Source organism: Loxodonta africana, chromosome X (assembly GCF_030014295.1).
Source record: "Loxodonta africana isolate mLoxAfr1 chromosome X, mLoxAfr1.hap2, whole genome shotgun sequence".
Classification (NCBI taxonomy): Eukaryota; Metazoa; Chordata; class Mammalia; order Proboscidea; family Elephantidae; genus Loxodonta; species Loxodonta africana.
In genome coordinates, this window is record NC_087369.1 from 71,868,821 (window position 1) to 71,894,216 (window position 25,396).

Consider the following 25,396-nt stretch of genomic DNA (forward strand, 5'->3'; position numbering starts at 1 on the left):
GAAATGGAGAAAAGCAAAAAGAAAAAAAAGGGGGGGGAGAAAGAAAGAAAAAGATAATTAGATAAAAATGTGGAGGAGAAAAGCCCCCAGGAGTCCCAGAGTCCCACTGGTGGGGCTGCTAAAACCAGGGAAGTGGCTCCCAGGCTGTACAGTATAGCCTGGCTAGAGGGGGTATAGACGTCACCCAGAAGCAGGTATTCAGAAGACAGGAAAAGAAGATAAGTGTAGAGAGATGAGAACTGAGAAATAAAGACAGATGGAAAGGGAAAAAAGAGACAAAAGAGGGAAAAAAGGAAGGAAGGAGGGAAGGGAGGAAAAAAAAGAAATACCCCCAGGGATCCCACCTTTGTGGCTGTGCAGACTGGGGGAGAGGCTCCTAAGCCATGCAGTGCAGCATGGCTAGGAGGGGCTCACAAGCTGCGAACAGAAAAAACAAACAAACAAAATAACACAGATCAATGCACAACAAGGGGGAGAAGAGCACCAGGGATCCCACCAGCGTAGGGGGAGTGGTTTCCCAGTTGAGCATGGTTTCATAGCCTTTCAGGAAGAAGCAAAGATATCTCATGGAGCCAGGTGTTCCAGAGAAAGGAGTGGGAGGTGGTAGGAGGTACAGAAGAAACCAAAAGAGCGGAAAGAACCAACACCAGCTCAGGGGCCCAGCCAGTGTGGGCATGGCAAATCCAAGCAGCTTGAGGACAAAGCAGTTGCCTCCCAGCCAACAGACTGTGACTGGTGGGAAACAGAGGAGGCTGAGGTGGGGGTAAGAAGGGGGATGGCTAGGAAAGCGTATATCGCTCCTTACCCGGTGTTCTGTTCTGTCTCCTGCTGGGGACTTCGTGAAGTGCTATCCCATAATAACTGTCTGCTGATCTCCGATGGGGGTGGGGTGAATCCAAGCGGTACAGAGGCTGCACTTCCCAGCTGGCCGAGCCACCACAGCCAGCTGGGAAGCTCGGAGGTAGAGCAGCAGGGAGAGAATGGGCGGTGGGAAAGCTTGTATCCCTGATTACCAGGTGCTCTGTCTCCTGCTGGGAGTTCGCGAAACTGCTTTCTTGTGCTCCGTGTCTGCGGATCCCCAAAAGGAGTCCAAGATGGCAGATCCATGCTGCGTTAGCTGATGGGGCCCTTCTTACATATCTCTACTTGCTCTCTCTTCTCTGGCAGTTTCTTATTACATTCTGTGCTTGGTTGAGTTCTCTATTTCTTCATTTGCCATTTCAGATTCCAGGAATGATGCTGTCTCTGTTTTATTAGTTGAGTCTTTGCTGTGGAGGGATGGCGTGGTGCTCTGTCTGTGGAGTCATGTTGGCTGGAAGTGTCCCTTTGCCCATTTTTTAATTGGGTTATTTGTCTTTTTCTTGTTGAGTTTTTGCACTATCATTTAGATTTTAGAAAACATATGCTGATCAGAAATGTCATAGCTAAAAACTTTCTCCCAATCTGTAGGTAATCTTTTTACTTTTTTCGTGAAGTCTTTGGATGAGCGTACGCGTTTGACTTTTAGGAGCTTCCAGTTACCTAGTTTCTCATCTGGAGTTTGTATATTGTTAGTAATGTTTTGTATACTGTTTATGCCATTAGGGATCTTAGCGTTGTCCCTATTTTTTCTTCTATGATTTTTATCATTTTAGATTTTATATTTAGATCTTTGATCCATTTTGATTTAGCTTTTGTGCATGGTGTGAGGTATGGGTCTTGTTTCATTTTTTTGCAGGTGGATATCCAGTTATGCCAGCACCATTTGTTAAAGAAACTGTCTTTTCCGCATTTAAGAGTCTTTGGGCCTTTGTCAAATACCATCTGATGAATTTATGTCTGGATTCTCAATTCTTTTCCACTGGTCTATGTATCTGTTGTTGTACCAGTACCAGGCTGTTATGACTACTGTGGTGGTATAATAGGTTCTAAAATCAGGTACTGTGAGGCCTCCTGCTTTGTTCTTCTTTTTCAGTAATGCTTTACTTATCCAGGGCCTCTTTCCCTTCCATATGAAGTTGGTGAATTGTTTCTCCATCTCATTAAAAAATTCCACTGGTATTTGGATCAGGATTGCATTGTATCTATAGATCACTTTGGGTAGAATAGACAGTTTCACAACGTTGAGTCTTCCTATCCATGGGCAAGGTGTGTTTTTTCCACTTAGGTAGGTCTCTTGGTTTCTTGCAGTAGGTTCTTATAGTTTTCTTTGTATATGTCTTCTACGTCTCTGGTTAGATTTATTCCTAAGTATTTTATCTTCTTAGGGGCTATTGTAAATGGTATTGGTTTGGTGATTTCCTCTTCGAGGTTCTCATTGTTGGTGTAGAGGAATCCAACTGATTTATGTATGTTTATTTCTTTATCTAGCCTAATTGCTCTGGCTAATTGCTCTGGCTAGGACCTCCAGCATAGTGTTGAATAAGGGTAGTGATAAATGGCATCCTTGTCTGGTTCCCATTCTCAAGGGGAATGCTTTCAGTCTGTCTCTGTTTAGGACAATGTTGGCTGTTGGCTTTGTGTAAATGCCATTTATAATGTTGAGGAATTTTCCATCTATTCCTATTTTGCTGGAAGTTTTTATCATGAATGGATGTTGGACTTTGTCAAATGCCTTTTCTGCATAAAATGATAAGATCATGAGGTTCTTGTCTTTTGTTTTATTTATGTGATCGATTACATTGTTTTTCTAATGTTGAACCTTCCCTGCATACCTGATATGAATCCTACTTGGTCATAGGGAATTATGTTTTTGATATGTTGTTGAATTTTATTGGCTAGAATTTTGTTGAGGTTTTTTGCTTCTAAGTTCATGAGGCATATAAGTCTATGATGTTCTTTTTTTGTGGTATCTTTACCTGGTTTTGGTATCAGGGAAATGCTGGCTTCACAGAATGAGTTTGGGAGTATTCCTTCCTTTTCTATGCTCTGAAATACCTTTAGTAGTATGATGTTAACTGTTCTCTGAAAGTTTGGTGGAATTCTCCAGTGAAGCTGTCAGGGCCAGGGCTTTTCTTTGTTGGGAGTTTTTTTTTTTAATTACTTTTCAATCACTTCTTTTGTTATGGATTTATTTAGTTGTTCTGCCTCTGTGTTAGTTCAAGTAGGTAGTGTCTCTAGTAATTTGTTCATTTCTCTAGGTTTTCAAATTTGTGAGAGTACAATTTTTCATAGCATTCTGTTATGATTCTTTTAATTTCAGTTGGGTCTGTTGTGATGTCACCCATCTCATTTCTTATTTGGGTTATTTGCTTCGTCTTCTGTTTTTCTTTTCTCAGTCAGGCCAGTGGCTTGTCAATTTTGTTAATCTTTTTGAAGAACCAGCTTTTGGTCTTTCTTAACTCTTTCCATTGTTTTTCTGTTTCCTGTTTCATTTGATTCTGCTCTACTTTTTATTATTTGCTTTCTCCTGGTCCCTGAGGGTATCGTTTGTTGCTCTCTTTTTATTTGTTCAAGTTATAAGGTAAATTCTTTGATTTTGGCCCTTTCTTCTTTTTGTATGTGTGCATTTATTGATATAAATTGACCTCTGAGCTTTGTTTCTTTTCCTGCATTTCTTTAGTCAGTTTGGCCAATGGTTTATCAATTTTAATTTTTTTTTCAAAGAGCCAGCTTTTGGCCTTGTTAACTCTTTTAATTGTTTTTCTGTTCTCTAATTCATTTAATTCTGCTCTAATTTTTATTATTTGTTTTCTTCTGGTGCCTGATGGTTTCTTTTGTTGCTCTCTTTCTATTTGTTCAAGTTGTAGGGAAAGTTCTTTGATTTTGGCCCTTTTTTCTTTATGTATTTGTGGATTTATTGATATAAATTGACCTGTGAGCCCTGCTTTTGCTGTGTCCCAAAGGTTTTGATAGGAAGTGTTTTCAGTCTTGTTGAATTCTATGAATTTTTTTATTCCCTCCTTAATGTCTTCTATAACCCAGTCTTTTTTGAGCAGGGTATTGTTCAGTTTCCAAATATTTGATTTCTTTTCCCTGGTTTTTCTGTTATTGATTTCTACTTTTATGGCCTTATGACATGAGAAGATGCTTTGTAATACTTTGATGTTTTGGATTCTTCAGAGGCTTGTTTTATGACGTAATATGTGACCTATTCTAGAGAATGTTCCATGTAAGCTAGAAAAGAGAGTATACTTTGCAGCTGTTGGCTGGTTCTGTATATACCTATGAGGTCAAGTTGGTTGATTATAGCAATTAGATCATCCGTGTCTCTTTTGAGCTTCTTACTGGATGTCCTATCTTTCACCAAAAGTGGTGTGTTGAAGTCTCCTGCTATAATTGTGGGGGTGTCTATCTCACTTTTCAATTTTGTTAAACTTTGTTTTATGAATCTTGCAGCCCTATCATTGGGTGCATAAATATTTAATATGGTTATATCCTCCTGGAAAATTGTCCCTTTAATCATTATGTAGTGTCCTTCTTTATCCTTTATGGTGGATTTAACTTTGAAGTCTATTTCGTCAGAAATTAATATTGCCACTTCTGCTCTTTTTTGATTGTTGTTTGCTTGATATATTTTTTTCTATCCTTTGAGTTTTAGTTCATTTGCGTCTCTAAGTGTAAGGTGTGTCTTTTGTAGGCAGCATATAGACGGATCATGTTTTTTAATCCAGTCTGCGACTCTCTGTCTCTTTATTGGTGCATTTAGTCCATTTAAATTCAGCGTAATTATAGATACTTTGTATAGGTTTAGTGCTGTCATTTTGATGCCTTTTTTTGTGTGTTGTTGACAATTTCATTTTTCCACTTACTTTTTTGTGCTGAGAAGTGTTTCTTTGTAGATTGTGTGTTCCTCCTTTTCACAGTACTTGAATTGATTTTCGCTGAGTCGTTATGTTTATCTTGGTTTTTATTTTGAAGTATGGAATTGTTAGACCTCTTTGTGGTTACCTTAATATTTACCCCTATTTGACTAAGTTGAAACCTAACTTGTATCGCCCTGTATCGCCTTGGTTTCATCTCCATATGGAAGATCTATGCCTCCTGTATTTAGTCCCTCTTTTTTGATTTTTGTAATCTTTTACATAATGACATCAATGATTCCCTGTTTTGAGCAATTTTAAAAAATTTTATCTTAGTTTGTTTTGGTGATTTCCCTATCTGAGTTGATATCAGGAAGTTCTGTTCTGTGACCTTGGGTTGTGTTGGCATCTGATATTATTGATTTTCTGACCAAAGAATTTTCTTTAGTAATTCTTGTAGTTTTGGTTTGGTTTTTGCAGATTCTCTAGGCTTGTGTTTATCTGTAAATTCTTATTTTCATGTTCATATTTGAGAGAGAATTTTGCTGGATATATGATTCTTGGCTGGCAGGTTTTCTCTTTCAGTGCTGTATATGTCATCCCATTGCCTTCTTGCCTGCATGGTTTCTGCCAAGTAGCCCGAATTTATTCTTATTGATTAGTCTTTGTAGGTGACTTTTCATTTATCCTTGGCTGCTTCTAAAATTTTCTCTTTATCTTTGGTAAGTTTGATGATAATATGTCTTGGTGATTTTCTTTTGGGATCTATCTTCTGTGGGGTTCAGTGAGCATCTTGGATAGATATCCTTTCATCTCTCACGATGCCAGGGAAGTTTTCTGCCAACAGATCTTCAACTATTCTCTCTGTATTTCCTGTTATCCCTCCCTGTTCTGGAACTCCAATCATACGCAAGTTATTCTTCTTGATAGAGTCCCACATGATTCTTAGGGTTTCTTCATTTTTTTTTTAATTCTTCTATCTGATTTTTCTTCAAATATATTGGTATCATTGGCCTTATCCTCCATCTCCCCCCCTGCATTCCAGTTCCTCCATTCTGCTCCTCTTCCTATTGAGTTGTCTAATTCTGTAATTTTATTGTTAATCTTTTGAATTTCTGAATGCTGTCTTTCTATGGATTCTTGCAGTTTATTAAATTTTTCACTATGTTCTTGAATAATCTTTTTGATTTCTTTAACTGCTTTATCTGTGTGTCCCTCAGCTGTTTCTGTAGATTGCCTTATTTCATTTCTGAGGTCATCCCTGATGTCTTGAAGCATTCTGCATTTTAGTTTTTTTTCTATTCTGCATCTGGCAATTCCAGGAATGTATCTACATCTGGGAATGATTTTGATTCTTTGATTTGGGGGTTTGTAGAAGCAATCATGGTCTGCTTCCTTATGTGATTTGATATTGACTGCTGTCTTCTAGCCATCTAGAAGATATTGTAATGTTTTATATTTGTTCACCGAGTCTTATCTTCTTGTTTTGTTTTGTTACAATACACCGAGATGGACTACTAGATTGCGCTATCTTGATTGCTATAGCTTTTGAATTGCTTATGACCTGTTACTAGCTGGTCTGAGCTGTTACAACATATATGAGCCTATGAGTCCATTCACTATTCTTGAATAGAATCAGCCCAGGTGTCCTGATAATGGTTCACCTAGCGTGTGGTGTAGGCTCTCACCTATTAACTTAGAGGAGTAGTGGTGATGGTTGTATGCACCAGTTTCTTGTATCGGCAGGGGGTCACACTCTGACGAGGGCAGGATGCTGATAGCCTTCCCCCAAATGTCAGTTAGGTAGGATGGCTCTGTTCTCTAGAGTGCAGTGGTGGGTGGGCTCTGCAGCTGTACCTTGGGCACCCAATGCTTGTACCTCTATAGATTGGTAGGTGTCGCTATCCTCAGACCCCTTTAGCAGGTGGCTGGGTGGTGTGGGTGGAGTCTCAGCCCTCAGTTCCCTGGCGTGGATCAGTGAGGGCTCTGTTTAATAGGTAGAGAGGTATCTGACCTCCAAAATTTGCCTTTCCACTGCTTAGCCAAAACAATTACAGTCAGATCTGTATCAGAATTGGGTTTGCATTATAATAGCCACCTGGTTCCCTGTAGGGATGAAAGCCAAACACTGTGGGTCTCTCATGCCTGGATGGAGTTGGTTCTGTATTGTTATTCCAGTTTAGGGAAGTCAGGGAAGGACTTTTCCTTTGATTGTTAAATGCTGCTTTTCTCAGGCCAGGAGAATGAGTTAGAAAAGAAAGAAGAAAAAAAAAGGGCAGTGCACTTCACTGGCCCAGGGAATTCCAATGTTAATGAAGCTGGCTGGGGCAGGGACAGTAGGGATCAGATAGATAGGAGAGAGCAGTGTGGCAAGATAGACAAAGTTACTTATCTTGTTTGTTAAGGACTTTTTTTCTGAGATTCGAGAGGGGCGTGTAGCTTGTGTGCCCTGGCTGGATCCCCGCTGAGACTGCCCCAGAGCATTAGGGCTGTGTCCTGTGCTTGTGCCATCTCAGGAAGCCTCAGTCAGCTCCTCCATGCTTAGTCCAAAGCCCAGCGCCAATGTTTCCTGTCCGGGACGCTGCGCTCCAGGCTCCAGAAACAGCCACTGCTTCTCCGTGGTTTTTTGTTTGCCTGTCAGCCATATCAGTATGCAGCCTGCGTGCACTGGCTGACTCCCCCCTGAGGTTGGTCCCAGGAGTTAGGCCTGCCATCTGTGCTTGCCCCGTCTCAATAAGCCACAATCAGCTTTACTACTATGGCACCAGGGAACCGTGAGGGCTCAAGGCTGCGGCTTGGCACACTGGTTCCAGAAGTGGTCGCTGCTTCAGTGCATGGCTTTTCACTCCCCTGTCACTCAGGTCAACTCCTTAGTTCTGTGTTTGATGGTCAGGGTTCATAGATTGTCCTGTATGTAATCGATTCACTTGTTTTTTCAAGTCTTTTTTGTTGCAAGAGGGATAAGTGGAAGCTTCTACCTCGTCAGCCATCTTGGTCCCGCCTCTCTGGGCTCATTTATTTAAGGATATTTTAAGTCTTTTTTAGAAGCAGTTTGTTTAGTTTCCTGGTTAAAGCTTATAGAATTCTGAGTTATTATCGTAAATGCAAGCAGCATGGTGAGTTCTGAGTTCGGTTGCTTGGTAACACAGAAGCAGCCCCTCCTTTTTCCTGTTAATTATACAGACTAGCTGGTATAAATAAGGGAGTTTAAGCTTTAACAAGGATTTAACCAACTTTAAATGATTTACAAACAGACAAACAAACTAGTCACAACAGGCCTAGTTGTAAAAACTATTGCAAGTGCAAGCAGAAAACGAGTCAAAAGTAGCTACAATTTTTCCAAACCATCAAACAGACAGTACAAATGTACGCACAGCAAAATCCAGACTCGATTGTTACTTTCAGTTTCCCAGAGTGAACCAAATGTTCACAAGACTGTGAGATTCCTAGGTAATGATCAAGTCACAATCCTGAATGACATCTGGATCAGTATATTGAAATTCACTTGTGAACGAAAAGGAGACAGACATATAGACAACAAATCCTACAATAAATCTCAGGAGGTATCTTCTATGCAAAAAGAGTGGAAGACTCAGACCCAAGAGGGATTTACCTTGCTGCAGTCCCAAATCCACCGTGGAGATGGAGGGCCCGAAAATGTCCCAGCTCACTACCATTACCCAGAATCCTGGCTTCTTGGAAGTTAGAGAGACAGATTCTCCTTCAGTCCTTTCACTGGTCACCAGTATATGTCTAAGAGTAATAAATGCTTACTCTGTTAGATAAAGCAAAGAGATTTGTTGTAGGTTCAACAAAATCCTGACGGGGGAAAGCTTCCAAAATGGTGAAGCTGTGGAGGCCTTTCAAAGGGTGAGAATAAAGGACTTGAGCTGTACTATTTTGATGGGACATTGCAAACTTAGGTTAATACAAGTCAGGTTACTGCAAGTGGGGCTAGGAGGGGTAAGGTTACAGGACATTTCTCTCTTAGAAACAGCTTGCCCAAGTGAAATTTTTTTCTTCAATAGTTATCTAGGAGGCTAGATAAGAATCAGCATCAAGATTTTCTTCCTCAGACATTGTTTCAGGAAGGGTCATGAGAGTTCCTGTGAAACTATATGTATTTACATATATACATATATTTACATATTTAAAAAAACCTAGTTTTAGACATATACATATATATATAAAGGCAAGATAGGGCCCTAAACTCTCAAGTAGCCATTTTACTTTAGTCAAGTGTCTCAGTTCACTTCTCTTACTCAGAGGTTTACTTGCTAACTAGAGATTGCTAAGTCAATGATTTAGTGCTGAGCCTAAACCAGATGGTGGTTTTCACAGTTAAGCAATTGGATAGCTGTGAAACCAGACAGTGGCTTTATACAGCTGTCTGTCCCATTTTCGGAATCTCTCATTAACCGTTCTCCAAAGCTACCTAGGACTGACTAGGTTCAAGACAGAAACAAATTTCCCTTTCTGCTCAGACACCGTCCTTCAGCTTCTGAGAAGCTTTTAGTATTACTTCAACCATAACTGCCTCTAACAGTCTTGGGTTAGAAAGAGTTTAACCAAGTCTGTATCTTTCATCAAGATTAAATTATCTTAAAATGATAAATATAAACACAGCAACTTTTGAAAAACTGAACGGTTGCTGCCTTTTGTTCAAACCAAAGATCAGAAAGTGCCTTTTAACAGATTATTAGAACATTTTCCTCTTTCAAATTTGATCAAATTAGGGCAGGCCTAAAAATATATGGCAATCCCCCTTTTTCTGAATGGCTGGATCTACACTTTTAGTAGAAACTACATTGTTGTGAGATATTTGTGTTCCTAAGAGAAGAAAAGCCTGGAATCAAATCCTGCCTTCAACCTTTATCTGTATGATCCTGGGCAAATTGGTTCACCTTTCTGAGCCTCTTTTCTTGTGGTAGTAAGAAATACTACTAGCACTAGCCTTGAGGGGCTATACCCAACCCAACCCATTGCCATTGAGTCGATTCTGGTTATAGTGAGAATTAAATGAGATATTGTAAGTAAAGGATCTAGGACAGTGCCTGGCACATGCTAGGGGCTCAATAAATATTTTTTTTCCCCACCTGCCGGACATATTCCCAAAGAGCGTACACCGGGATGCTATAGCTAGCTCTCTGTATTAGCTGACCTTTCTAGTGCTACCTAGGCCTAGGCAGAGTCTGCTGTAATTATTATTTTGTTTGCTGAAGCATCAGTCATAGCAGAGTCCCTTGCTACTAGGTGGCCGTCGCTTGCACTTCTGCAGGTGTTGCTTTGATGTTTGTCATTAGTTTAATGAAAGCTCAGTGATACTGTCAGTGTGATAAGAGATTAAAATTGCAGTCACATATCCCTCTTTAACAATTGGCTTGCCTTCTTAACAGAATATGTTGAGCACATTGACTTCTTTGTCTGCATGCATTAACATGAGTAGTCTGTGCTTTGAGGTTTTTGTATTCCTTTCCATTAATACAAAAATGACACTCTTTTCATATACATGCTCTTCCTGCCTTTTGAAATATACAATATTGGAAGATGAGAATACAGGCCTAGACAACTGAAAGCCATTTAATTTGTAAGATAGTCTTCATCAGAGACAGTATCTTGGCAGCTTTTTAGTTAGTGTGTTAATATCCCCTCTAGGCAAGTCTCATTTACTCCCTCCCCACCCAGCATTCTTCATATGACCTAGAGATACTCAGATTAAAACAAGCTGAATATAGTGTTAAAACAGCTGTTCAATTTTATCAGTGAGTGAAAGTCATTTATCTCATGTAGTCACATTTTAGACATTTTGCTAAAATAGATATTTAAAATTAAGTATCTGTTCTTAGGCTTCTATCTAGAGCCTCTCAGTTGTAAATATTTTTAACTTTTGCATGTTTTTCAGTATAAAGGCTTTCAGGAAAGGGATTTTCCTGAGAAAAAACACTTGTTTGTGATGGGAAGCTCTTTATTTCAATTCTTCATGGGCCATTGATAGGGATCAGATATCCTCATAGCTGCCATATCCTTCATCTCTTAAGCAGGATTTTAGTAATAAAGCAGAAGAAAAACAAAAAATCCAGTAGATTTCCTTCTCTCTCCCTATATTACTCTATTCATGTACCTGATCTAAAAACCAGTGAAATTTTCTCCATTCTAGAATTTTTCCTGTCTGATTTAATATCCTTTTAAACAGTTAAGGTTTAAAACTATTTAAAATGAAGCATTGAGATTGACAAACTCCTTCTTTCATCATCTAGCTTATCTGCTTTATTATGTCCTTAACAATTGCAGTTGAATGCCACAGCCAACCGAGCAGCTGGGAAGGACTATGAAGATGAAGACAACTATGCCAACATTCACTTCAGGATTATGGGCATTGAAAGCATCCATGTGATGCACAGCAGCCTGCAGAAAATCTTGGAAGGTACAAGAATTTCACTCTGGCTAGGCCAGAGGCCATAGCTTTGCATTCCTATGTAAGCAAAAATGCATGCTTGATTTTAAGCAGGATATAAAAGCAACAGAGTGAGTAGAGCCGATAAGTGATAATGTAGTTATCTATAGTATGAAGCTAGTTTACATCGTACTGAATTATAACAGTATTGATCTGGCAGAGTGACTAAGATGTTCAGTTTCATAACTCAGTGAAGTCCATCTGGTTTACGTTGCTGTGGAAATCCTTACTCTCTTTAGAATAGGCTGGTGTTCAGGGGTAGGTAGACCAGAATAAGTATAAATAAGTTGGGGATTCATTTCATCACCTTTGAGGTAAGAAATCACCTCATTTAATCTGCTATAAGGAATCAGTCTGATTTTATTACTGTGCTAAAAAAGAAGTTGAATTTAGACCTCAAAGGAATAAAGCTCATATCAGACAACTTTGATCATCTGCCATCACTGAAAAATTATTGAGGTTACCATAGGGGCAAGGTGGGATTGGGGCCTTATAGGACTCTCGAGTTTAACATTTCTTCTAAAACACTACCCAGGATTCCCTGCTGTGGTATGCCAAGTCCAGGAAGAGATAGTGAAAACCTGCCTTGTTTAATGAGGTCCCTGTTCCTCCTCTCTTTTCTTCCTTTTGTACTGCTGTAGTCTTCCAGGACCCCTCCTTTACACCACACTTATCATACCGTGTCTCCTCAACCTGATCCCTCCTAGACTATTAATTTCCCTCTTCCTACTTTCTTTTTTGCCCCAGAATAAAGGGATTTTTTTACAATTTTGTGAGGCAGAAGATTGCCCTCTGCTGGATAACCAGTGCAAAGTGCATAAAAATTAATTGGTAACTTTTTTTCAACCTGTTGAGACAGCACAGGTCTACAGGTAACAGGTAGGGGTGTGGGAATAGGGACAGATGTTAAGGGCCTACAGAGTTAGGAGGGGTGGGTGGGACTAGGTTAGGGATCAAATATATTATCTAATCAGAGTTGATTTGAGTGTTTTCTTGTGGTTGCTGACTCAGTCTTCCTGCTCTCTTCTTGAGAGACTTCTGAGGGCTTGAAGGTGGGTTCTACAGCTCAAGAAAGCAGAGTCCCAATCTGGGCGATACTGTAGGTTCTCCCTAGTCCTTTCCCTGACTTATTGTGTGGTCTCCAACTAATGGCTTAACCTTCCTGTACTTCAGCTTCCTCATTTACAAAACAGGGATCTGACTTCCAGCCAACGGTGCCATAGAAGCACCACGCCACCCCTCCACAGCAAAGATCCAAAAAACTAAGTAAAAAAGAGACAGACGTCACTACTGGAACCCAAAGTGTCAAATGAAGAGATAAAGAATTCAGCGAAGCACCGACTGGAATAAGAAACTGACAGAGCAAGGAAAGATACATGTGGAGGTCCCCTATTAGCTAATGCAGCATGGATTCACCATCTTGGACTCCTATTGGAGATCAGCAGACAGGAAGCACGGGAAAGCAGCTTTGTGGAGCTCCTAGCAGAAGATAGAGCACCCAGTAAACAAAGATACATGCTTTCCTACCCACCATCCTCTCCCCACTGCTCTACCTCCACGATTCTTGTCTGGCAGCGGTAGCTTTGCCAGCCGGGACGTGCAGTGTCTGTGCTGCTTGGATTTGCCCCACCCACATCTGAAATTGACGGACAGGGACTACAGGAAAGCAGTTTCAGGAAGTCCCCAGCAGGAGATTGAGCAGCCAGTAACCAGCAATATATGCTTTCCTAACCCCACTCTTCATCCCCCTGCCTAGTCTCCTCTGCTTCCTAGTGGCCACAGTCTCTTGGCTGGGAGGCAACTGCTTCCACCCCAAGCCACTTGGATTTGCTCCACCCACACTCGCTGGCTACCTGAGTGCCATTTATCTGTTGCTCATGTTGCTTTTTTCCCTTTCTTTTGGTTTCTTCCGTGCCTCCCACCACCTCCGCCTCCCTTTCTCTTGAACACCTGGCTCCATGTGCCATCTTTGCTTCTTCTTGAAAGCCTGTGAGGTGCTGCTCGACTGCGGAACCACTACCCTGGCCCAACACACCACGCTGGTGGGATCCTTGGGGCTTTTTTTTTCTTTGTTTTGTTTTATTTTGCTTTGTTCTGTTTTATTTGTTTGTCTGTTTTCTTTTTGCAGCTTGGGTGCTCCTTCTAGCCAGGCTGCAGTGCATGCCTTAGGAACCACTTCACCAGTTGGTGGGATCCCTGGGGACATTTCTTTTTTCTCTCCTTTTTTCTTTCTCCTCTTTTTTCCTTTCTGTCTTTCTTCATTTCTCAGTTTTTGTCTCTCTATACTTTTTTTTTATACTTACCTTCTTTTACTGTCTCCTGAATGCCTGGCACTGAGTGACATCTATACCCCCTGTAGTCAGGCTATACTGTGCAGGCTGGGAGCCACTCCCTGTTTTTTTGCAGCTACACCAGTGGGACCCCTAGGGGCTTTTCTATCTTTTCAAATTTTTGTCTAGTTACCTTTTTTTTCCTTTTTGCTTTTCTCCGTATCTTGGTTTCTCATCTCTCCACTCCAACAGCAAGCTCCCTTAGCACTCTTATATTTAGATTTGTTTTGTTCTCTTGTTTCTCTCTCCACTCTCTTCTCTTTCCCATACTGATATAAGCTCCACACATCATAACCTCTCCCCCTCCTTCCTAACTACCTACACCGTGTGCTGAACATCACACCCCCAAGCAGCACAGGCATGGCCTACAGGATATTGCCCAGCACTGATTCCTGGCCCGCCCTGTTGGCCATAGTGTGTGTCACAAACAACCCATCCCAGCCCATCCACTTCAGCTGGACCTTCCCTGCTACACCATAGCTGAGCCACTGGCCATGCCCACTGGACAAGGAGGCAAAAAGCATCAGGACCACAGCTGAGCAAAGATCGCACAGCCTGCCTGCTTTAAAATAAACAAATAAAACAAAAAAAAGCAGGACAAAACAAACAGATCTATAATCAGTAAATGAAGAAAATAACTACTGAATGTCCCACAGTCAGGAGACAATATCAAAACATAAAAAAAAAAGACAGGATGGTTCCAGTAGGTATCTAAAATAAAACACCAGATGAATTCCCAGTACAAGAAAAGTCACTAGCACTACCTGACAGGGAATTCAAATGTCTAATATTTAGAGCTATCCAAGAGTTGAAGCAAAAAGCAGACAAGGATGAAGAAAAAATAGACAAATTTATGGAAAAGGAACAAATTCATGGAAAATACAGACATAAGGAAGAATTTAGGAAAATAATACAGAAACAAAGTGACAAAATAAATTCACAACTAGAAATCATACAAAAACAATTAGAAATCCAAAACATAAACAATAAGATTTCAGAAATGGACAGTGTAATAGAAGGGCTGAGGAGCAGGTTTGAAATGATGGAAGACAGGATCAGTGAAGTTGAAGACAACACTTGGATACAATTCTGTTTGAGGAAAAAGCAGAAAAAGGAATGACGAAACCCTGAGAATTATGTGGGATACAATCAAATGCAAAAATCTGGCATGCACAGACTTCCATAACAGTGAGAGAAAACAGAAAACACAAAGAGGATCATTGAAGAATTGCTAACAGAAAACTTCCCTAATATCATGAATGATGAAAAGCTGACCATCCAAGAAGCTCAACGAACCCCATATAGGATAGATCCCAAAAGAAAATCACCAAGGCATATCATAATCACACTCTATAAAACCAAAGAGAAAGAGAAAATCCTGTAAGCAGCTCAAAAAAAAAAAAAAAAAGCCAAAAAGTCACATACAGATGAGAAACAATAAGACTAACCTCTTGATTATTTGGCAGAAACAATGCAGGCAAGAAGGTAATGGGACAACATATATAAAACCTGAAAAGAAAGAAATTGCCAACCAAGAATAATATATCCTGCAAAACTCTGGTTCAAATATGATGGTGAAATTAGGACATTTCCCAATAAACAGAAATTAAGGGAATATGTAAAAATGCAACCAAACTTACAAGAATTATTCAAGGGAGTCCTTCTGTGTGAGAACTAACAACATCTCACCATAGCCTGAATCCAGGATGCAAGCTTGTACCCGCCAGATACCAACCTAGGAATTGAACTCTCAAGGGCTATCCAAAATCAAAAGAATTGCAACAAGGAGTCAGAGAGGTTAACCTGTAAATGACAACAATGTCAGACCAATAAAAGAGGGAATAAACAGTGTAGGTATACGACTTTCTAATGGAGAGGAAGGCAAGGCAATAACAAGTAATAATAGACTGGTTCAAACCTAGGAAGATAAGGGTAAATATCAAAATAACCACAAAAAGTTAACAAACCTACTCATCAAGATAAAGAAGAAAAACAGTAAGTCTCAATAAACAGAATCTATTATAAAAAAAAAATTATTTTTTGTAATACAAGAAGAAAAATGAAAAAAAATCCACAAACAAAAGGAATTCAGAACAGGAGAGTAAGAGAAACAAAGAAAATGTCAGCACCACCAAAAAGAGCACTGAAAAATGACAGCAATAAACTCACACCTATGAATAATTACACTGAATGTAAATGGCCTATATGCACCCATAAGAGACACAGAGTGACAGAATGGATAAAAAAAAAAAGCCAGGATCCATCAACATGCTGTCTACAAGAGACACACCTTAGAAACAAAGACATAAATTTATTAAAAATCAAAGAATGGAAAAAAATGTATCAAGCAAATAACTACCAAAAAATAGCAGGAGTGGCAACACTAATCTCAGATAAAAAAGACATTAAAACAAAATCCACCATAAAAGACAAAGAAGGGCACTATATCATGATGAAAGGCATGATCCGCCATGAAGACTTAACCATAATAAACATATATGCACCCTCCAAAATACAGAAAAAAAAACCCTAACAGCACTGAAAAGAGAGATTAACAGTTCCACAATAATAACAGGAGATTTCAACACATCACTCTTGGTAAAGGGCAGAACATCTAGAAAGAAACTCCACAGGGATATATATGGAAGAGCGAAAGGGCACAATCGTCCAACTTGACCTCATAGACATATATAGAACACTCCACCCAAAGGATACAAAGTACACATTCTTTTCCAATGCACATGGAACGTTCTCCAGAGTAGACCACATCTTAGGCCACGGAGCAACACTCAACAAAATCCAAGGCATTTAAATAATACAAAGTATCTTCTCTGACCACAATGCCATCAAAGCAGAAATTAACAACAGGAAGAGAAAGGGAAAAAATTAATTACATAGAGACTGAATAACACCCTGCTTAAAAACCACTGGGTAATAGAAGAAATCAGAGATGGAATTAAAAAATTCCTAGAATCAAATGAGAATGAAAACACATCATACCAAAACCTTTGGGACACAGCAAAGGCAGTCCTCAGAGGCCACTTTATAGCAACAGAGGCACACATCAAAAAAGAAGAAAGGGACAAAATGAAAACTTTAGCTACACAACTTGAACAAATAGAAGGAGAACAGCAAAAGAAGCCCACAGCCACCAGAAGAAAAGAAATAATAAAGATCAGAGCAGAAATAAATGAAATAGAAAAACAACAGAAAGAATCAAGAAAACCAAAAGTTGGTTCTTTGAAAGGATCAACAAAATCAACAAACCACTGGCCAAAATGACAGAAGAAAAACAGGAGAGGATGCAAATAACCCAAATAAGAAATGAAATGGGGGCTATTACAACAGACCCAGCTGAAATAAAAAGGATCATAACAGATTATTATGAAAAACTGTACTCCAACCAATTTGAAAACCTAGAGGAAACGGACAAATTTCTAGAAACACACTACATACCCAAGTTGATGCAAAATGATGTGGAAAATCTGAATAGACCCATAACAGGAGAAGAAAATGAAAAGGTAAAAAAAAAAAAGCCTCCCAACAACAGCAAAAAAAAGCCCTTGCCCAGATGGTTTCACTGGAGAATTCTACCAAACATTCACAGAAGAGCTTATGCCAGTACTACTCAAACTATTTCAGAACATGGAAAAGGAACGAATACTTCTGAATCCACTCTATGAAGCCAGCATAACTGTGATACCAAATCTAGGTAAAGACACCACAAAACAGAAACTTACAGACCAGTCTGTCTCATAAATACAGATGCAAAAAATTCTCAACAAAATTCTAGCCAATAGAATTCAGCATCATAATATACCACGACCAAGCAGGATTCATACCAGGTATGCAAGATCAGTTCAGCATTAGAAAACCAGTTAATATAATCCATCACATAAATAAAAGGATAGAGAAGAATCACATGATCATCTCAATTGACACAGAAAAGGCATTTGGCAAATTCCTGATAACTCTCAATAAAGTAGGCATAGAAGCGAAATTTCTCAAAATAATAAGGAGAATCTATGCAAAACCAACGGCCAACATCATTCTTAATAGAGACTGAAACCATTCTCCTTGAGAACAGGAACAAGACAAGGATGTCCTTCATCACCACTCCTATGTAACATTGTGCTGTAAGTCCTAGCTAGAGCAATAACACAAGAAAAAGAAATAAAGCACATCCAAGTCGATAATGAAGAAGTTAACCTGTCCCTATGTGCAGAGGGTACTATAAACAGAAAACCCAAAAGACTCTACAAGAAAACTACTGTAACTAATAGATTCAGCAAAGTAGCAGGATAGAAGATCAACATACAAAAATCAGTTGGATTCCTGTACACCAATAGAGAGAATGATGAAATCAGGAAAACAATACCATTTACAATAGCCCCTAAAAAATTAAAATACTTAGGAATAAAGCTAACCAGGATGTCAAAGACCTATACAAAGAAAACTACAAAATACTTCAGCCAGAAGCCCAAAGAGAGCTACATAAATGGAAAAATATACCACAATTATGGATAGGTAGACTCAACATTGTGAAAATGACAATTCTACCCAAAGTGATTTACAAATACAATGCAATCTCGATCCAAGTACCAGTAACATTCTTTAAAGAGATGGAAAAAATGTATCGTTAACTTTTTATGGAAAGGGAAGAAGCCCTAGATAAGTAAAGCACTGCTGAAGAAGAAGAATAAAGTAGGAGGACTCACTCCACCTGACCTCAGAACCTATGACACAGCTATGGTAGTCCAAACAGCCTGGTACTGGTACAACGACAGATACACTGACCAGTGGAACCCAGAATTGAGAACTCAGATGTAAATCCATCCACTTATGGTCACCTGACCTTTGGCAATGGCCCAAAGTCCATCAAATGGGAAAAAGACAGTCTTTTTAACAAATGGTGCTGGCAAAACTCTGTCCATCTGCAAAAAAATGAAACACGCTACATACCTCACACCATATACAAAAACTAATTCAAAATGGATCAAAGACTTAAATATAAAGCCAAAACTATGAAATTCATAGAAGAAAAAATAGGGTCAACACTAGAGAACCTACCACATGGCATTAACAGGATACAAACCACAGTCAACAACACACAAGCTCCAGAGGATAAGCTAGATAACTGGGATCATCTAAAAATCAACCACTTTTGCTCATCAAAAGACTTCGCCAAAAGAGTAAAAAGAGAACCTACAGACTGGGAAAATTTTTTTGCTATTAAAAATCAGACAAAGATCTAATCTCTAAAATCTACCAAAAAATCCAACACATCTCCAACAAAAAACAAATAATCCATTTAAAAAGGGGCAAAGGAAATGAACAGACGCTTTATCAAAGAAGACATTCAAGCAGCCGACAGACATACGAGGAAATGCTCACGATCACTAGCCATTAAAACCAAAAATCAAACCCATTGCTGTCAAGTTGTTTCCAACTCATAGTGACCTTATAGGACTGGGCAGAACTGCCCCATAGTGTTTCCAAGGAGCATATGGTGGATTTGAACTCCTGACCTTTTGGTTAGCAGCTGTAGCTCTTAACCACTACGCCACCAGGGTTTCCCACACTAGCCATTAGAGAAATAAAAATCAAATCCACAATGAGATACCATCTCGCCCTGGCATGACCACAACAAATAAAAAAAAAGCAACAGGAAATAGCAAATGTTGGAGAGGCTTTACAAAGATCAGAAGTCTTATGCACTGCTGGTGGGAATGCAAAATGATACAACCATTTTGGGAAACGATATGGCAGTTCCTTAGAAAGCTAGAAATAGAAATATCATATGATCCAGCAATCCACTCTGAGGAATATATCCTAGAGAAATAAGAATCCTCACATAGACATATGCACACCCATGTTCACTGCAGTATTGTTCACAGTAGTAAAAAAAAAAAAAAAACAACCTCAATGGCTATCAACAGAAGAATGGATAAACAAACTGTGGTATATAGACACAATGGAGTATTATGCAATGATAAGAACAACGATGAATTTGTGATGTAACTCATAACATGGATGAATCTGGAGGGCATTATGCTGAGTGAAATAAGTCAATCACAAAAGTACAAATATTATATGAGACCACTACTTTAAAAACTCATGAAAAGGTTTCCGTACAAAAAGAAACAATCTTTGATGGTTATGAGGGATGGTGATTAAAAAAAAAGTACTTTTTATTTGATAAAAATATATTTCTGAGAGAAGAAGCCAGTGGAAAGGAATAGGTGGAAAAGGTAGGAGAAAGAGTGATTAGCTGATAGTCAATAGTCAATTCCTTGAAGAAGTAGGAGGGGATGTAATTTAGAATATAGATAAAGGGATTAAACTTACACAGAATATGGGGCACCATTTCCTCTGAGACACCAAAGAAGAAAACACAGAAAAAGCTGGTAAATATTGTAGTGGGTAGACGAGGGATTATCTTGATTTTTCCGTGAAGTAGGAGACATGTTTAAATATGTGCATATAGAGAGGAGTAACACTGGTATTGCTGGCTTGAAAGCAAGGTACATATTATGAATAACTGCTTGGTGAAACAAGAGTGGGACCCAACCAGGGGCATATAAAATGACGGCTACGTGGCCCTAAAACTACAGCTAAGATTAATAGACCGTAAATTCTATGATAGTACCAATCAGCACAGCAATGGGATTTCTTTATACCATTACTTAGTAGTCAGGATACGGCACAGAAAGCAGAGAATAATTGGGACAGAAAGGAGCCCTGGTGGCACAATCGTTAAGATTATGGCTGCTAACCAAAAGGTCGATGTTTCAAACCCACCAGATGGTCCACAGGAGAAAAGACCTGATGATCTGCTCTCGAAAGATTTACAGCCTAGAAAACCCTATGGGGCAGTTCCATTCTATGGCATTACTATGGGCCAGAACTGACTTGACGGCACACAATAACAGCAGGACATGTAGAGTGGAAGAACAAGAAGCAAGGTAGAATGGATGAGGTGCTATACCACCAGGTTTTCACTGGATAGGAAAGAAGGTAGAGGAAGGTAGAAAAAGAAGAGATAAGAGTATAGAGGTCTACATGAGATAGAACTAGGCTAGCTGAAGTAAAGGTATGAGAGAGCAGGAGTATAAAAGCTCAAAGAACTATAAGCGTAAAGTGTTAGATAGGTTGTACATGGACATTCAAATCTTCTGGGATAAGGGGGAAGAGTCAGGATAGAGAAGAAGGTGGTAAGGCCATTCCCAAAGTCCTTAATGGAGGAAGAAGCATAATAAAGATGGATACTGCATGGTATAGCTAACTGAAAAGGATCTGAAAGGAGGAAAGATTTTTATAAGGAGCCACAAGAATATCAGATCTGTCCTGGGACCTGTGGTTCATGGGATGGAGGAGAATAAGTAAACTTTATAGTAGAAGATGCAAGAGAAATGATATTCCTAGAAGGATAGCCAGATTATAGGTAAGACAGAAGTTACAGAGTTATGGAAAAAAGGTGAGAAGTTAAGCAGACACGTGAGGTGGTATTAGAGGCCTGACAGTAGCAACTACATTTTACTTAAGGTTCCAGTGAAAAGTCACTGATGGACAGGAAAAGATGCTCAATTTCATAAATAATTAAAGAATGAAAATTAAAACATGGTATGGAATTTGTCACCTACAATACTGGTAAAGATTAATAAGATTGATGATAATCATTGCTGGCAAGGATGTGGAGAAATAGGCACTGTTGTTGGAAATGTAAACTGGTACAATCTATTTGGAGGTAATTTGGCTGCACCAATTAAAAAGTGAAATACTCACACATTTTGATTAAGAAAACCCACTTCTAAGAATATCCACACATAAAAAGACATATGTTCAACGGTATTTGAATGTCTGCATAAGTGAAATATTGGGAACAACTCAATTGTCCCTGAACAGAGGACTGTAGTAAATCCACACATTGAAATATCATATAGTCACTGAAAAGAATGAGGTAATACTAACTGAACTGATCTGGAAAAAGTTCATTATACATTAAGTAAAAAAAATTAGTTGCAGAACATTATGCACAGTATGCACATATATACTTATACACAGGAGAGAGCCCTGGTGGCACAGTGGTTAAGAGCTACAGCTGCTAACCAAAAGGTTGGCAGTTTGAATCTACCAGCTCCTTCTTGGAAACCCTATGGGGCACTTCTACTCTGACCTATAGTGTCACTATGTGTCAGAATCAACTCGATGGCAATAGGTTTATACACCCCCCCCACACATATACACACACACACTTATACATATGTTGAAAAACTCAACAGCTGCACTGTAAAATATGATAGTCAATAGTCAATGTGGTTATTTAAATTGAAATTAATTAAAAATAAAAATTCAGAGATGAGGCCAGGAAGGCAGAGTAGTCAGACACTTCTGGTCATCCCTCTTAAAAGAAGGACCTGAAAAAATAAGTGAATCAATTATATATATGACAAGCTAGAAGCCCTGAACATCAAAGGCAAAGTTAAGAAATTGGACTGAGCAGAAGGGGGAAGAAGGGGTGGTTCAGAAGCAGTGAGGAGTTGCTGGACGTGATCCAGTGGGAATCTGTACCCTTTAGGCCCGCTCCTCTGGCGCGACCGTGGCAGGGCTGGTGATAGCCTTCGGGATGTGGTTTCCTCAGCCACAGAGAACGAGCAGCACAGAGTCTACTTATGCCTCCAGAATCAGCAAAGAACAGTGCTCTCAGCAAAACATAACTGCTTGCAACTAATTTACCCCATCGATCAAAGAAGCTAGGACACAATAAGCAAATATAAAACAAATTAATACAATAAATAAATATAATAACTTGTAGAAGGCTCAGAGACAACAGGCAATATCAAATCACATAAAGAAGAAGACGATAATCACTTCTACAAGCTCCCAAAATGAAGAATCAAGTAATCTTCTGGATGAACATATATTCCTGCAACTACCAGAGGTAGAATACAAACGATTAATACACAGAACTCTTCAAGAGATCAGGAAGGAGATTAGGCAAAATGCAGAACAAGCCAAGGAACACACAGAAAAAGCAGTAAGGAAATTAAGAAGGTTATCCAAGAGCATAAAGAAAAATTCAAAAGGGTGCAAGAACCCATAGAGAGATAGCAAACAAAATTCAGAAGATTAACAATAAAACTTCAGAATCAGGCAACTCATTAGAAAGCCAGAGGAGCAGAATTGAGGAAATGGAAGTCAGAATTAGCCAGACTGAAAACCAAACACTTGGCACCAATATATTAGAGGAAAAATCAGATAAAAGTATTTGAAAAAATGAAGAAACCCTAAGAATCATGTGGGATTCTATCAAGAGAAATAGCCTATGCGTGACTGGAGTACCATAACAGCGAGGGAAAACAGAAAATGCAGAAACAGTTGTTGAAGATTTGTTGGCAGAAAACTTTCCTGATAACATCTATCCAAGATGCTCATCGAAACCCACACAAGGAAGATCCCCCCAAAAAGTCACCAAGATATATTATAATCAAACTTGCCAAAACCAAAGATAAAGAGAGAATTTTAAGAGCAGCTAGGGATAAACGAAAAGTCACCTACAAAGGAAAGTCAATAAGAATAAGCTTGAACTACTCAGCAGAAACCATGCAGCCAAGAAGACAACAGGATGAGATATATAAAGCCTTGAAGGAAAAAAGAAAAATTGCCAACCAAGAATCATATATCCGGGATAAATGTGTCTCAAATATGAAGGTGAAATTAGGGCATTTCCAGAAAAACCAAAGTTTAGAGAATTTGAAAAACCACACCAAAACAACAAGAAATGGTTAGAAAATCAATAACATCAGATAACAACCCAAGACTAGAACATAGGACAGAGCAACCAGATACCAACACAGATAGGGAAGTCACAAAATTAAATCAAGTTAAAAAAACACTCAAGATGGGGAAACTGCGATGACATTATGTAAAAGATGACAATATTGAAACAAAAAAGAGGAACTACAAAATATAGTGATAGATCTTTCATATGGAAAGGACATCAAGGTGATATATAGAGAGATAAGTTTGGTTTAAACTCAGAAAAATAGGGATAAATAATATGGTAACCACAGAGGAGACCAATAATCCCACAAATCAAAATAAAAAAAATAACAAGAAAAACGTAAAGACTCAGCAAAAACAAAATCAACAACAAAGAAAAAGAGGAACACACAATTTACGAAGAAAAACTACTCATCAAAAAATTAACTGGAAAAAAGAAACTGTCAACAACACACAAAAAAAGACATCAAAACAACACCAGTAAACTCATACCTATCCATAATCACGCTGAATGTAAATGGACTAAATGCACCAATAAAGAGACAGAGAGTGGCAGAATGGATAAAAAAACGCGATCCATCTATATACTGCCTACAGGATGCACATCTTAGACTTAAAGACATGAACAAAATAAAACTCAAAGAGTGGAAAAAATAGACTTATACAGAACACTCCACCCAACAGCAGACAAGTACACTTTCTTTTCCAGTGCACATGGAACATTCTTTAGAATAGACCACATATTAGGTCATAGCACAAGCCTTAACAGAATCCAAAACATCAAAATATTACAAAGCATCTTCTCTGACAATAAAGCCATAAAAGTAGAAATCGATAACAGAAAAAAGCAGGGAAAAGAAATCAAACATATGGAGACTGAAGAACACCTTGTTCAAAAACTACTGGGTTACAGAAGAAATTAAGGACGGAATAAAGAAATTCATAGAATCAAATGAGAATGAAAACACCTTTGGGACACAGCTAAAGCAGTCCTCATAGGTCAATTTATAGCAATAAACAGACACCTACAAAAAGAATAAAGGGGCAAAATCAAAGAATTATCCCTAAAAATAGAAAAAGAGCAACAAAGGAAATCCTCAGGCATCAGAAAAGAGCAAATAATAAAAATTAGAGCAGAATTAAATGAAATAGAGAATAGAAAAACACCTGAAAGAGTTCACAAGGCCAAAAGCTGGTACTTTGAAAAGATTAGCAAAATAGATAATCTGCTGTCCAGACTGACAAAAGAAAAACAGAAGAAGCAAATGACCCAAGTAAGAAATGAGATTGATGATATCACAACAGAACCAACTGATATTAACAGAATCGTATCGGATTTCTGTGAAAAATTGTACTCTAACAAATTTGACAACCTAAAAAAAAGGACAAATATCTAGAAACACACTAACTACCTAAACTAACACAAAGGTAGAAAAACTAAATAAACTCATAACAAAAGAAGAGATTGAAAAAGCAATTTAAAAATTCCACACAAAAACCCCTGGCCCTGATGATTTCACTAGTGAATTCTACCAAATGTTCAGAGAAGAGTTAACACCACTACTACTAAAGGTATTTCAGAGCATAGATAAAGAAGGAATACTCCCAAACTCATTCTACGAAGCCACCATAACCCTGATGCCAAAACCAGGTAAACACACTACAAAAAAAGAAATTACAGACCAATATGCCTCATCAACTTAGATGCAAAAATCCTCAACAAAATTCTGGACAATAGAATTCAACAACATAATAAAAAACTAATTCATCATGACCGAGTGGGTTTCATACCAGGAATGCAGGAATGGTTCAACATTAGAAAAACAATCAATGCAATCCATCAAATAAATAAAAGACAAGAACCACACAACTTTATCAATTGAGACAGAAAAGGCATTTGAGAAAGTCCAACACCCATTCATGATAAAAACTTTTAGCAAAACAGGAATAGAAGGGAAATTCCTCATCATAATAAAGAGCATTTATAGAAGGAAAGAAAGCAAAGACCAAGATGAACGTCAGATGAGTCTCTAAAACTTGCTCTCGAACGTTGAGCAGCTAAAGCAAAAGAAAGAATGATGAAGTAAAAGAACTGAACAAAAGATTTC

At 38.7% G+C, this 25,396-nt stretch overlaps 1 protein-coding gene across 1 annotated transcript in view; it reads left to right on the forward strand.

Annotated features, from left to right (window-relative positions):
- MTMR8 (myotubularin related protein 8) overlaps positions 1-25,396 on the forward strand; it is a 154,255-nt gene that overhangs the window by 15,240 nt on the left and 113,619 nt on the right. Inside the window, 1 exon segment of the mRNA XM_064278442.1 lies at positions 11,013-11,145. Within this exon segment, the coding sequence (XP_064134512.1) occupies positions 11,013-11,145 (133 nt within the window).